Source organism: Dendrobates tinctorius, unplaced genomic scaffold, assembly GCF_039654945.1.
Source record: "Dendrobates tinctorius isolate UK_male_01 unplaced genomic scaffold, ASM3965494v1 ptg000322l, whole genome shotgun sequence".
NCBI lineage: Eukaryota > Metazoa > Chordata > Amphibia > Anura > Dendrobatidae > Dendrobates > Dendrobates tinctorius.
The window spans coordinates 3,009,600-3,026,098 of NW_027361989.1; the positions used below are offsets into that span (position 1 = coordinate 3,009,600).

Here is a 16,499-nt window from a genome sequence, read left to right on the forward strand (position 1 = left end):
AGCGCACATGCAGCCACGGACATGTAAGGGCATGACACACCAGTTATTGGCCAATCTCATGTGCCAGAGCCTCACGTGTCCCTCTAGTAAGCCGGACTCGGACCGCGGGGCATGACGGAGTCTCGTTCGTTAACGGAATTAAGCTTGCAATGTGTACATCTGTTCTGTAGCTGGCATGGTTGAGGTTTCCCAGGTGGAGTCGAATTTAACCGTAGGCTCCACTCCTGGTGGTGCCCTTCTGGACATTCCTTTAAGGTTCAGCTTTGCAACCATACTGCCCACGTAAAACAAACACTTTGCCTTCATGAACGCTGTTTGGAGGGTCATGACTCGTGGGAATAACGCCGCCCAATCAGTTAACCTGCTAGAGAGATCGTTCGTTGCTCCCAAGCATGACATCACACTCCCTAGGAAGAAGGTAATGCCACTGTGGCGACCGTACTCCTGGGGACGACACAAGTGCACTGATGCCCAGCCACTGCTCGATGAATCTGCTGGTACATTGACCCAGACCACTACATTCCCCTCGCACGCTACACGGCCTGAATCTGACCCTGATGAAACTCAGGTTACCCTTCCCATATACAGTTCCATCATACACGGTGACAAAGAGGAAGCTGCAGATGAAAGTGCAGGTTCGGCCCACCCGCCATCAGACACACCACCGTACTATCAGGGGCCCTGTGCCAGTGCCATCGCCAATGAGTGGGCCCCCCCCTGCTTGCTCAGGATCACAGCACTTGCAAAGTTGAAATACTGTGCAGTGAGATGGAAGATGGGGACGACGAGGAGTCCAGACAAGTACAGGGATTCCCTAGCGAGGAGACTTATTTGATTGTTTTCAATGTTGGGACAGCAATTTTTGGGGAGCACTATACTCTGGAGAATGATAGATGGGGCCCACCATACACTGGAACATTCCAAAGGTGGACATCAGACACTGGAGCAGCATTTACAGGGCCCATTATACACTAGAGCATTAGAAATGGGGCCCATTATGTTTGGAGCATTATTTGGGCCCATAAGACAGTGGAGCTTCATCCATGGGGACCAACATATACTGTAGCATTATGTGGAGCTCATCATATACTGTTTCAAACATTATATGGGACCAATGATTCTGTATGGAGAAATAGATGGGCCTCGTCATGAGATGTAAAAAGTGAAGTATTTTTCATTGTACTATACCGCTATTTCTCTGCCGTATCGGAGCATGATGAGTTGTGGTATGTGTTAAAGGGGCGATCTTTCGCCCAGGGCACATGAAAACCTGGAGCCAGCCCTACCCCCCCACAACTTTAGCCAAATAACCCCCATTTTTCAGTGCGTAACTTGTATTATGAAGTTAATTAAGGTTGACAAGCTTAAGTAAGAAGAATTGATGCTTTTGGCATTCAAATGGGCACTGTAGGTGTGTTTCCTGTCCTCCTCTCACTGCCGACTTTTATTCCCCATTGACTTACATTGGGTTTCGTGTTTCGGGATGACCCCGACTTTTCCCTATAATCGGACGATCTTGCTCGACCCGACTTTTGCAAAAGTCGGGTTTCACAAAATGAAACGCGACCCTAAAAAACCAAAAGTCGCTCAACTCTAGTTATAGTTAATAATTTAAAAAAAATGTATTTTCCTAAGAATAGATTTACTCATTTAGAAGAAATTTAGATATTTAATACTATATTTATTTGATGTATAATTATTTAATTGATGTTCGCCTATAATTTTATTTGCCTTTTGCATCATTTATCATATAGTATATAAAATGTATTTCTTCGGCATAGACTTAGATTATAATTTTATATGATAGTACTTTCCGCCGCATAGTTATAGTTAATAATTTTAAAAGTATAATGGTATTCACACTTTTAATCATTTTAGTTAAGATGGAAGCCTACGATTTTGAACAAGCCGAGCCTCTTCTTACGAGCACACAATGCCAACAACTAGGTAGGTCTTATATTGAATATAATGAACGGAGTGTTAGACAATCTGATTAAAGTTTTGTTTTGTATATTAATTATATAATATTTCGGTCTTTTTAAGAAGAGTCTATAGGGCCCGACTATTCTGAGGTGTCTCAGACTTTGGATTTGGATTCCATAAATGCAGGAGCGCCTTTTAATGCTGGCGGAGAAACCAGCGCTGCAATTTCACATTATCCTCTCACTGGTGAGTTGTATATTTGTATAATAACTGCTTTAATCATATGTAGACGTGAAACTAAATACAATTTCTCATACAGATGCTGAGATGCTGCAAGCGGCCGATAAACAAGAAAACGGCCATGTTACTGAACCTGTAAATCTGGCGAATCCACTGCGGAGGCGATAAACATATGAAAAAGGTAAGAACATGTGGAAAAAAGTAGCATCTCTTTGAAAAAAGAGTCCGTATGTATGCAGGGATGACATTTCCCCTAATTTCTTATACAGGTAACCAACACGTGAAAGAATTCTATAATGTTGATGGGCCCATGGTTTCTAACAATCCTAAAAAGCCGCAGAAACCACGAAACACATCGCTCAAGATTAAGGCTCCCAGGGTTTCTATCAGGCCTAGCGGGAAACCAAAAAATATGGTGCAGCTGATTCAAAAAGGTACTGTGAGCTTGAAAACAATAATCAGTATCGTGAAGAAAATCATTTCTAGACCGTGTAATAGTTTTATTTTATTTCCAGCTGATAAACGAGCGGCCAGAAAACAGCTATATTCAAATGAAAACGCCGCCATCCCACTGACGGTGAATAGTGAGACGACTATTAACCCAGAGCGTGCAGAAGACCAATACCCAGAACAATCTTGTAAGTATATATTTAGCTTTTCTGTAATAATGATAATAATCTTTATTTATATAGAGCTTACATATTCTGCAGAGATTTATAATTCAGATATTCATAGACAACCATCATGTTGATGAAAATGTACGGGACGTAGATGAAAATGTACATGATGTTGCAGCTGATGGTCATGTTGATGAAAATGTACGGGACGTAGATGAAAATGTACATGATGATGCATCTGATGGTCATGTTGATGATGATGTACAGGACGTAGATGAAAATGGACATGATGTTGCATCTGATGGTCATGTTGATGAAAATGTACGGGACGTAGATGAAAATGTACATGATGTTGCAGCTGATGGTCATGTTGATGATAATGTATGGGACGTAGATGAAAATGGACATGATGTTGCAGCTGATGGTCATGTTGATGATAATGTATGGGACATAGATGAAAATGGACATGATGTTGCAGCTGATGGTCATGTTGATGAAAATGTACGGGACGTAGATGAAAATGTACATGATGTTGCAGCTGATGGTCATGTTGATGAAAATGTACGGGACGTAGATGAAAATGTACATGATGTTGCATCTGATGGTCATGTTGATGAAAATGTACGGGACGTAGATGAAAATGTACATGATGTTGCATCTGATGGTCATGTTGATGAAAATGTACGGGACGTAGATGAAAATGTACATGATGTTGCATCTGATGGTCATGTTGATGATAATGTACGGGACGTAGATGAAAATGGACATGATGATGCATCTGATGGTCATGTTGATGATGATGTACAGGACGTAGATGAAAATGGACATGATGTTGCATCTGATGGTCATGTTGATGAAAATGTACGGGACGTAGATGAAAATGTACATGATGTTGCAGCTGATGGTCATGTTGATGATAATGTATGGGACGTAGATGAAAATGGACATGATGTTGCAGCTGATGGTCATGTTGATGAAAATGTACGGGACGTAGATGAAAATGGACATGATGTTGCATCTGATGGTCATGTTGATGAAAATGTACGGGACGTAGATGAAAATGGACATGATGTTGCATCTGATGGTCATGTTGATGATAATGTATGGGACGTAGATGAAAATGTACATGATGTTGCAGCTGATGGTCATGTTGATGATAATGTACGGTACGTAGATGAAAATGGACATGATGATGCATCTGATGGTCATGTTGATGAAAATGTACGGGACGTAGATGAAAATGGACATGATGATGCATCTGATGGTCATGTTGATGATAATGTACGGGACGTAGATGAAAATGGACATGATGTTGCAGCTGATGGTCATGTTGATGAAAATGTACGGGACGTAGATGAAAATGGACATGATGTTGCAGCTGATGGTCATGTTGATGATAATGTACGGGACGTAGATGAAAATGGACATGATGTTGCATCTGATGGTCATGTTGATGATAATGTATGGGACGTAGATGAAAATGGACATGATGTTGCAGCTGATGGTCATGTTGATGATAATGTACGGGACGTAGATGAAAATGGACATGATGATGCATCTGATGGTCATGTTGATGATAATGTACGGGACATAGATGAAAATGGACATGATGATGCAGCTGATGGTCATGTTGATGATAATGTACGGGACATAGATGAAAATGGACATGATGTTGCAGCTGATGGTCATGTTGATGATAATGTACGGGACGTAGATGAAAATGGACATGATGTTGCAGCTGATGGTCATGTTGATGATAATGTATGGGACATAGATGAAAATGGACATGATGATGCAGCTGATGGTCATGTTGATGATAATGTACGGGACGTAGATGAAAATGGACATGATGATGCATCTGATGGTCATGTTGATGATAATGTACGGGACATAGATGAAAATGGACATGATGATGCATCTGATGGTCATGTTGATGATAATGTATGGGCCGTACATCATTCAGTATTTTTACAACATTTTTATCACCACCAAAGAGATGTCCGCAATTTCAATGCTCGCATGTATATTGATCATTTCAGATTTGTAAATTTATACCGCATTCAATCATTTGTAGAGGCCCTAAACATCGTGCATGGAGCCATTCAGTCTTTACTGGACAGAGTCGTCAGAGACATTGATCCTGGAGACTTTGTTCAGTTAAGGCTTGAAGGCGGTGACACGTTAGATCCCATTTTCACTACAAAACAGACAAGGGAGGATTTTAGTTCTGAAGCATTCTTAAATATCGTAGCTCACACATTGCAAAGCAATGCTGAATGCTTAGAAAACAGCTCCCTGAAATTAGTCATAACAATTATTAAAAACAGACGCGGAGGCATAAAAAGACGTCTGAAATCTATAGCGAGTAGTCAAATCATTAAGCAAAATAGGCGCTGGTTGTATGACAAAAATTACAGCACTAATCTGTGCTTTGCAGCTAGCGTGTGCGCCCTGATCACCGACACTGATGTTGGTGATACAGTTTTACTGAATCGTGCTAAATCCATACATGTGGCCCTGGCTATCCCTGAGGACCAACTTATAAGTTTTAGTGATATTGAAGATTTTGAGAAACATCTGGGTATCAACATTAAAGTATTATACTACAGTCAGGGTGACTGGCAATATTTTCAAACAGGTAATACCCCTAGTGCTAGAACTATTTTCAGATTGCATCATGATAATCACTACTACGGTGTCAAAAATATGAAGAGTTTTATCGGCGCGGATTACTTTTGTGAAAGATGCAATTCGTTGTTTCATCACAAATTTAATCATTCGTGTCAATATTTTTGCAAGGCTTGTCAAAGGGAGAGATGTGTGGAGAGAACCGACACGGATCAGCCACCTCGCTGTCCAATTTGTCGTGTGTTTTGTCGGTCCAGTGAGTGCTTAGATCACCACACTCGTTTATCTGCAGATAATCCAACATTCTGCAGACTTAAAAAATTTTGTGATGTCATCATTTTGTCCACAGAGAAAGTGATTCCGAACATAAATGTAAAGGATTGCGTTGTCCTGTCTGTCACAGGCGTTTAAATAAATTTGATGAGCACCTTTGTTACCTGCGCCGGTATGTACCAGAGGAGGCGACAGATCAATATATATTTTATGACTTTGAATGTATGCAGGAGACAGGTACTCACATCCCACATTATATTTATGCTACGACGCTGTATGGTAGCCCCTCCTGGGAGTTTGAAGGTAAATCAGCAACTCATGATTTTGTGCAATTCTTTACATCCGGTAAATTTTCTGGATATACGTTTATAGCCCACAATGCTGGAAGATACGATGCATACTTTATTGTTAAGGAACTGATTTCTGAAAAACTCTGTGTGAAATGGATATCCCGAGGCGGCCGTCTCCTGTGTGTAACGCTGCCTGATTTAGAAATGAGGATTATTGACTCCCTAAATTTCATACCGATGAAACTTAGTAAGATGCCGCAGGCTATGGGCTTCTCAGGTTCAAAAGGACATTTCCCCCACTTTTTTAACACCGAAGAAAATCAAAACTATGTGGGCCCCCTACCAGCTGTAAAATATTATGGGGTAGAGTACATGTCACCTAGTGAGAAAGGGGAATTCATGGAGTGGTATGAGAAACAGGAAAATACAACTTTTCACTTTAATTCTGAACTAAAGTCTTACTGCAAACAAGATGTTGAGATTCTGAGACTCTCATGTGAACTTTACACGGAGCGTGTCATGGAAATGACACAGAAAAATGTTAAAATATACTGTAAGCGAGAAAAGAAAAAAATTGAAGTGTCCAGATGTGTTGATCCTTTTCAACTCGTAACCCTTGCATCTGTATGTATGTCAATGTACAGGTTTAAATTTCTTCCAAAAAAGACCATTGCCATTTTACCGGGTGATAATCATCACAAGACACAAAAATGCTTTTCATCACCCGCTATACAGTGGCTCATGTATGTATCCCACACAGAGAACATAGCAATCCAACATGCTTTAAGAGGGGGTGAAAAACGAGTTGGGAAATATTTTTTAGACGGTTATGCCTATGTTAATGAGAGACATATCGCATTCGAATTTCAGGGGTGTTTTTATCATGGATGCCCAATCTGCTATAATGAATAAGGTCACAAACACCTCCTATGGTCAATTATATTATGCCTTTTTAGCTAAAAAACGTTTTCTGCAGTGGTGTGGCTACACAGTGAGAGTCCTGTGGGAACATGAATGGAATGAAATGATTCAAAAAGATTCTAATCTTCAATCATTTCTTCTCCAAATGGAATTCCCTACCCCTCTAGACCCCCGCGATGCTCTTTATGGGGGCCGTACTAATGCCATTAAACTTTATCACCAACTGAAACCTGGGGAGACACTACATTACTATGATTTCACCAGCCTGTATCCATTTGGAAACAAGACTAAAACATACCCCGTTGGTCATCCACACATTATCTATGAGGGATTTGGGTTCATTAAAAATTACTTTGGTATTGCCAAAGTCAAGGTCTACCCTCCGAGGGATTTATTTTTTCCTGTTCTACCGGTAAAACTCAACAAAAAATGATTGTTTCCTCTATGCTACACATGCTCTGTAAATTCGCAGACCGAGGAATGTACACATAGTGATGAAGAGCGGGCTCTGACAGGTACATGGTGCACTATAGAGCTTGAGATGGCCGTAGAGAAAGGCTATAGGATAGCCCACATCTATGAAATTTGGGATTTTCCTAAAACCAGTGATCGCCTGTTTTCTCGGTACATTAAATTACATCTTAGGGATAAGTAGGAGGCCTCAGGTTATCCCAGCTGGTGCACTGATGACAGTAAGAAACAACAGTACATTGATTCCTTTCTTGACAAAGAAGGGGTTCAATTACGCTCTGAAAATATAGGAGAGAACCCTGCTAAGAGACAGATCTCCAAACTTTTCTTAAATTCTTTATGGGGAAAGTTTGCCCAGAAATCTAATTTACCATGTACCAGCATTATTAGCGATCCTGATGAACTGTTTCAACATGTTTTGTTACCGTATTACGATGTTTCGATGTTGCATTTTATTGATGATGAAACCGCAACAATAGATTGGAAATATACAGAAGGGCACCACACCATCAACAAGAACACAAACATTTTATAGCCTGTTTTACCACAGCGTATGCCAGACTAGAGCTTTACTCTCTGCTGGACCGGCTGCAGGAAAGGTGCCTTTATCACAATACTGATTCTGTTATCTTTGTGCAGAGAGAAGGTGAGTGGAGTCCTCCTTTAGGTGATTACCTGGGGGAATTGACCAGTGAGATACCTGATGACACATCACTGAGTTTGTATCTGCCGGCCCAAAGACCTATGGATACAAACTCAACACCGGTAAAACTGTCTTAAAAGTGAAGGGAATAACATTAAATGTTGGTAATGCTCAATCTATTAATTTCAGCAGTCTAAAAGATCTTGTTCTGGACTACCCGCGTAATTCTGATTCTGAAACGCAAAAACGTATTGTCGTAGAGCAGCCCGGCATTGTGAAAAATAAAAAGTTCTGGTCCGTTGAAACAAGACTTCTTCGAAAACCCCAAAAGTGTGTTTATACAAAGCGCAGACTATTAGACGATTTTACCACCGTGCCATTTGGATATTAATTGTGACTCATGATGGACCCACGTTTGCAGCATCCATTCTCGTGTATTCTAGCAGGCCCGTCTAATTCTGGAAAAAGTTACTTTGTAAAACAATTGTTACATAATACTGACACTCATTTTTCTCATAAGCCTGATAATATTGTTTGGTTTTATTCCTGCTGGCAGAAACTATATGATGAAATCTCTTTCTTTTCCCTTCATCAGATTTGTGGAGGGTCTGCCGCATACATTCGTAGATGATGAATTATTCCCTCCTGAAAAGGTAAATTTGACTATTGTTGATGATCTCATGGAGAGTGCTAGTGATAACTGCGAAATAGAAAAAGCATTTACCAAGTATGTCCACCACAGAAACCTCAGCATTTTCTACCTGGTACAAAACATATTTTGTCAAGGAAAGAAAAGCCGCACGATAAATTTAAACACAAAGTACATGGTCCTTTTTAATAACCCTCGGGATAAATTGCAAATTGTAACACTAGCGCGACAAATGTATCCAGGAAAAACACGCTATTTCTTAGAAGCTTTTGAGGATGCCACGCGGGTGCCTTATGGGTATTTGTTGCTAGACTTAAGAGCGGATACCCCTGAGGACCTTCGCTTGAGGACGGGCCTGTTTCCTCCAGCGTTACCAGCTGTGTATGTTCAAAAGAAAAATACTTCTAAAAAGTGAATTTTAAACAAAATCAGACATTCTACACTGCGACCATAGTGTTGTAAAGATGTCGGAGAGAATACGGCGTAACTGGAAGCTCTTAAAAACACTGGTGAAGGCCCCACCTTCTATCAGAAAATCTATTTTGTGCAATGCGAGTCATGATTTAATTACAGCTATAGGGGAGATTGCATTAAACATCTTAAAAGGTCGAATCCCTCTGAAAGAGCGACAAAAAAATATACTAAAAAAGTGGCGAAAAGCTATAAAATCCATGAGTAATAAATCTCACAGCATAAAGAAAAAGAAGCAGCTACTGAAGCAGACTGGTGGCTTTATAGGTCCTCTTTTAGGCTTTGCAATCCCAATAATAACAAGCCTGCTTACTGGCAAATAATGGAACATACCGAGAAAATGTATCTTGTTCCCAAGCAGGAGCTAATCAAACTTCGGCCCCCTATCACAGACATTCGCCAAAGCGTTATCCAACGTCTTGATGGTGAAATTAGTGAGATTTTACAGCGTCGTGACATGCCGGATGACGTGAAAATTAAAAAATATAGTGATGTACTGCAAAGATACTTGGTTCATGCTAAACAAGATGCTAAGGAGCTATCAACTTTAAAGATCATTAACACTCCAGAATCTGATCACCAACAATTGTCAAATTCACCCGTTGATAAAAGCCCCGCTGTCAATGAAATTGTAAGTCATGTAAATCCACGATATAAAAAGAATGCAGAACTTCTACTAAACAAGATGTTGCAAAACACAAATATTACATCGTGGAATGATAAAAGTGAGTTTATTTTCAAAGGAACTGTAATACCCGGCTCTAATATGCTGGATTTGGTGCGTAACACAACTCAGAGCCATGCCCTAACTGGCAGGAATTTACCAAGGGGCTGGAATACATTTATGCACGCTATGGCCGAGTTAAATATGCCATCCACAGTTGTGGGCAATTCCACTACTAGAGCACATTTAGATAAATTAAAAATGCCCATGAATGAAACTGATGGCGCGTATAATCCTCGAGCCCTATCCACCCCCAGCCGTGCGATCCGTCCTTTACACTTCTCACCATTAGGTATCACACAAGGTCCACTGATGCCTAAAAAAAGTACTGTTCCGTTACTACAATCCATGTGGCTCACTATGTAACATCGGTTCTGTTCAATTGTAATGCATTAAATTATTATATAAGAAATGTGATGTATATATTTATAATATTAAATATACAAATTGTTATATATGAATGTAACGCTTTTTGTAACACTTTATACTGTCCTGTATTATATATATTTTGATTTGATTAACTGCAGTGCAGTGTGATAAATAAAATGTAATTGAATGTACTTCTAAAATGACAGTGTAAATGTCAAATGTAATGCTTTATAAAATGTATTTGATTGTTGTTCAATAAACACTATTATATTTTTCATAAAAATGGCGTCTCTCATTTTTATTTACAATTCGAATAAAATGTTTCCTTTATTAAAATATTCACCATATAAATAATACACCCATTGAATCGATACTTATTAAAGTATAAAATGTCTATAAAAGGCAAACATTTGATTCCTTTATTAAAATATTGGCCATATACATAATATGCCCAATGAACCGATACTAATTAAAGTATAAAAAGGATATAAAAGGGTCCTTTATTGGTCATATAAAAGCGTATCAAACACAACCTTTTATATCAAACAATAGCGATTGATATAAAAGTGATTCAATCACGATCCTTTATTCTACTTTTATTCTTCTTTATTAAAAGTCCTATAAAAGAGAAAATAATTGGACATATAAATATTTTGTCCTATAATACCTTTTTATATACAATTTGATATCAAATTGTATAAAAGGGGCATGTTTGATACACTTTGATAGGGGCGTGGTACCTGTCAGATTTCTTTTTGACGAGTAATACAGCCCCCTTACTACTAAGGACTTTATTACAATTATTATAACATTCCCTCACCTTGTAATAAAAATCATTTATCTGTGCACATTGGAGACAGATTTCTTTTTGTCAGATTTCACAGATCTTCATATAATCTAGAGGGAGAGTAATATGTTCAGTATATTTATTATTAAGTCCCAAAATTTACATTCTTTCATTGGATTCCAAGGTCTCCATTCCTTGATGCATAGTTTTTGTTATGGCAGAGTCAATCAGTCTTTGAACAAGTCCTCTAATGCATAGAATAGCACAGCGTCCACAAACAATCAGCACTCCGGCCACGATGGTAAGAGATGTCAACGCAGAAGTGAATAATCCGGACCATTTCCCAAACCATTCTTCATTCCTGGAAGTAAATATGTCGTCATATCCAGTCAGTCCATCAAGAGCTTTGGAGATACTTCAATCAGGATCTGTATTAGGGATAAACGTGCAACAAAATCCTCCAAAAATTTTATATACACCTCCCTTTTCTGCTAAAAGCATGTCTAATGCCATTCTATTCTACCAAGCCATGAGAGAAGTTGGTCCTACTCAGCTATCCCTTTAACTGCATCTCGGGTATAATTAATAAATCTCTGCTGGTTATAGTAGTTTATCCACCATGGAGACTATTCTGTGATCATCCACCACTGTTGTCTTCCGTGGGTGCCCAGGTCTTTTTGCATTGATGAGTTTACCAGTGCTTTCTTTCTTTCTCAGGATGTACCAAACTAGATTTTGCCACTCCTAATGTTGTAGCAATTTCTCGGATGGGTTTTTTCTGTTTTTGCAGCTTAAAGATGGCTTGTTTCATCTGCATGAAGAGCTCCTTTGACCGCTTGTTTCCTTCACAGCAAAACCTTCCAAATGCAAGCACCACACCTCAAATCAACTCCAGGCCTTTTATCTGCATAATTGAGAATGACATAATGAAGGGATTGCCCACACCTATCCATGAAATAGCCTTGGAGTCAATTGTCCAATTACTTTTGGTCCCTTTAAAAACAGGGTGGCACATGTTATGGAGCTGAAACTCCTAAACCCTTCATCCAATTTTAATGTGGATACCCTCAAATGAAAGCTGAAAGTCTGAACTTCAACTGCATCTGAATAGTTTTGTTTAAAATTCATTGTGGTAATGTCTAGAACCAAAATTAGAAAAATGTCTCTGTCCAAATATATATGGACCTAACTGTAGATACTAGAATCGAGGGATCCTTGCGGAGTTTCATGCTTCTGTCTCTTCCACTATGTACCTTTGGCCATATCCCTGTTGACAACAGGTGGAACAGCATGATTAGCTGGACCACCGCACAATCCCCTCAGGAACCATGTGGTAGTCTGGCATGATCCATTCTCTACAAGAGTCGCCTTGGAGCTCCCCGAAGTCGTACCCATGCCCTGGAAGACAAAAACTAGTATAGTTACCAGGATTAGCAATCACCTGTGGTGGGCTATCCGGTTTCTCAATTGGAGGAAATAAAAATGATAACATTTTACATTGTCCTTCCCTTTCTGAGGGGACATAAGTTTTACTATATAACTTAATTTTTTAAGCTTTTTGCAATGTATTTAAGCCAATCTAAGCTTTCATTCTCCTCACAGCCTCTCTCTAGAGCTAGTTTATCTTCATAAGTTAGGTTAGACAATCTAACTATGAGCCCTATGGACTCTATTATGGTTCTCTCTGGCATACCTTCTTTGGGTCTATGTATGCTATTATTCTGAACTTCTATGTAGAAATGTCCTATTGGGTCTGTTCCTGACATATCAGCTCCTATAACCTTTGGTCCCTCATCTTGGGTTTTTAAAGTTCTCAGTAGCTGATTACAATTATTCTTATTTGTGTAAGGGGATGTCCTTTTTCGTAATGGAGAATCAGGCTTTAAATCTATGTAGCCATAAGGCTTATACCTATAGTCTCGGGCTACAATTGTCCATGCTGCGTTACTCCAGTCACACACATACATCCCCTCTGCTATTAGAGCTCATAACACAAACATACTTATCAGACTCGGCTAGTTTCACAGCTTGTTCCCTGTCTCTGTATCATTCATACAACAGACAGAAATCCAGTAACATGGCGGCCTCCTGACCGATTTCAAAAGTAAGATTGAAAGTCTTAAATCTGAAACCATTCTACCACCCTGGACTTTCCTCTCCTGCTGGGTCTATCACCCTCCAATCTCCCATCACCATGGTCACGAAGAATATACATGTGACTAACCCTGATGTACACATTCTAGATCTGACCGTCTTGTCCGGGTAGGGGGATGAATGGGAGACTTCACCAGTTTGAGACAAGCTTTCCCTTGTGGAAAACCTCCCTTTGTAGCTGGACTTTGACAAGCAAGTCAGATCCTACTCTGTCCCTACCTGTCTGACAAGTTTACAGTTTGAGAGATGGATCCAGGAATCTTGACCGCAGTAGGAGTAGTCCACAGGACCTGGTAAGGACCTTCCCACTTAGGATGGTGCTGGTGTTTCTTCTTTATCACCTTCACAAGGACCCAGTCTGCAGGTTTCATGATCTCAGGTTTTGTTAGTGGGTTTCCTGGAACAAAACTACGAGTAGAAACTTCTTTGTGAGTTAATATCTTAGCCATATATTCTGTAATGTGCAATCACCTTCCTCATCTATCCTTCTAAAGGGTTTTAGCTGAGGTAACAGAAAAGATCTCTCATATATGACTTCAAAGGGTGTTACCCCTACAGATGTCCATGTGACATACATATTTAGTACAACCAATAGGAAACAGTACAACCAATCTTTCCTGTTTCCTGCATGGTCTTTGTCAACCTATTTTTCAAGATCCCACTGTGTCCTTCAACCAGTCCGGCTGACTGAGGATGACAGGCACAGTGGTTTCCCAACTCAATTGACAATGTTTTAGGTAATAATAACATTACTTAGTTTACTATATATTTTCTGGAACCCCAAATCTGGGTATGATTTCCTTCAGAAGGACCTTTGGTACCATTAATGCATCAGGGTGGACAGCTTCAATCCACCCGCTGAAAGCATCCATAATAACAAGGCCGGACTTTTTCCCCTCATACTTGTTTAATAAAATCCATACAAATGTGTTGGAATAAGTATTCAGGGTGAGGACATTGTCCTCTCTTTGGTCTCATGTTCCCTTAGGAATTATTTTTGCACAAGTAATGCAGATTAAACAAAAAATTTTAATAGTAAAGCCATAAATCATAAATACGTAAGATATGATCTCTACCCTCCCTCCTGTTGAGACATAGCTTATGCCATGGCTCAATACTGTGACATATCTTAGGAGGTTACTGGGCAGTTCATACATATAGGGCATCTTTAAAGATAACCACTTTGGTTACCAATTTGTTTGTATTCTTTTTTTAATGCCAATAGCATGTCATCCACATATAAGAGCATATGGCTCCTTCTGGTGACTCACACTGAGCTAGGTTAGCCGATTTTACCTGGAAACAATAGTAGGTGATTCACAGTTCCCTTGTGGGATTCCGGTGACTGTATACCTGCTCCCCTTATATGTGAGTACAAACCAAACCTGGCTATCTGGATGTACCAGGATGCTGAAGACATTACTGAGATCACTGTAAAGACCTTATGTTCCGGCCTCCAGTCATTCAGCAGAGTATGGGGGTCTGGCACTGTGGGGGCTCTTGGAATCACAGCCTCGTTTACAGATGGGGGCGCCCTCCCTACTGGAAACAAGGCCATGTTACAAGGTGAGCTGGACAGGGTATAATCACCCCTTTTATCAATCCCACATCTGCAGGTCCTGAGGACCACAAAGATCCTGGGTATGTGGACAATTCCTCCTCTAATTCTAGGAGAGGATCAGCATTTCTCACTCGTTCCCCCGCCTTCCTGCAGGTGGACACTGGGTTTAGAAATGGTGTTCCACTTTAGTACTTGTGACCGTGCCTGCAGTCTGGCATTGTAAAATGAGCCATCACCCAAATCCTCCCATCGTTACTTTCCTTACACTCCAACAAAATCACCAAGGAATTTCCATGATCTAATTTACATCTGGAGAGGGAAACATGTGGCTCGGGGCCTCTAAAAAGCAAAAACAACAATTTAATTTGTTCTGACAGATTACAACTGATAGTAGAAACAAAATAGGAGAGAGGAGGGGGCGCTCCTGGTGTGATACCCGGTGGTCAAATAGAGTAGGTTAAGAACAAAGTCCACTAACCTGCCGTGGTTATGCTGCCGGAATAACCACGTTTGCAGAGCCTGCTGTGCTTATCGTGCACCATTCGTCAGGTTCCAAGGTTAGCCGGTCACAAGGGGCGTCACGTGATGCTGATGTCAACACAGGTCCTCCGACTTTCAGGCCTTGCAGGATGGTTGGAAGCCTGCTGGGTCCGTGCTGCACCAAGCCGCTCACCCAAGAAGGGTGTAAAATGATGCATCACCTGATAAAGGTGCATTCACTGCCGAAAAGCTTTGCGAGGACATAATGACCAAGTAAAGAAGTTTCTTTTCCATCCAACACAAGTGTCCGTCTTGGTCTGAGCGCCCTAATCAGCCAGTCTTCTCTTTCCTTGTAGTTTACAACTGGCGACACAGTTCCCTTATGATCCCAGTATAGAGTGTCCAAGAACAATCCACAGGCAGAGACACAGCGTCGGACTGGAGCACCTCAGGCCCACCAGAGAAAATCATTCTTGGGGCCCACTATGTAGCTACATAGAAATAAATACAAGACCACCAATTGTGTGGTAAGACACGCTAATATCAGGGTATAATATAAGGTAGTACACGTCTTAATTATGTAGCAGGGGTTGGGGTAGAATCATAGAGGGGTAGCCCTAGAATATAATGTAGCCTCCCTCATAAAATATAATGCAACCCCCTCATAAGGTATAACATAGTCCCCACCATAGAATATAATGTAGCACCCTCATAAAATATAATGCAACCCCTCATAAGGTATAACACAGTCCCCACTATAGAATATAACGTAGCACCCTCATAATGCAGCCCCCCATATAGTATAATACAGCACCAACACAGAATATAATGCAGCCTCCCCATAGAGAATACTGTAGCCCCCTAATAGGGCATAATGCTGCCCCCTCATATAGTATGATGTAGCCCCCTAATAGAGCATAATGCTGCCCCCTCATATAGTATGATGTAGCCCCCCAGAATATAATGTAGTCCCCTGAGAGAATAATGCCGCCCCACCACAGAATATAATGCAGCCCCCAATAGAGTATACTGTAGCCCCCTCATATAGTATGATGTAGCCCCCCCATAATATAATGTCCCCTGAGGATAATGCAGTCCCCATCAGAATATAATGTAGCCCCCTCATAAAGTATAATGCAGCCCCTCTCCACCCCATCATTGTCCTCATCACCACCTCCATCATTTCCTTCACCCCCACCATCCCTATCATTCTCCCCCACCACTGTCCATTCCATCACCTCAATCATTGCCTCCTCCCCACCATCATTGTCCATTTTATCACCTCCATCATTGCTTCC

At 40.5% G+C, this 16,499-nt stretch overlaps 1 protein-coding gene across 1 annotated transcript in view; it reads left to right on the forward strand.

The window, feature by feature from the left end:
• The first annotated feature begins 1,883 nt into the window (after positions 1–1,883).
• LOC141074070 (uncharacterized) overlaps positions 1,884–16,499 on the forward strand; it is a 31,462-nt gene continuing 16,846 nt past the window's right edge. The window contains exons 1-5 of the mRNA XM_073561587.1: positions 1,884–1,947; positions 2,044–2,169; positions 2,433–2,597; positions 2,679–2,801; positions 5,218–5,375. Coding sequence (XP_073417688.1) covers positions 1,884–1,947; positions 2,044–2,169; positions 2,433–2,597; positions 2,679–2,801; positions 5,218–5,375 — 636 coding nt within the window. The remainder of the gene's footprint in view (positions 1,948–2,043; positions 2,170–2,432; positions 2,598–2,678; positions 2,802–5,217; positions 5,376–16,499) is intronic.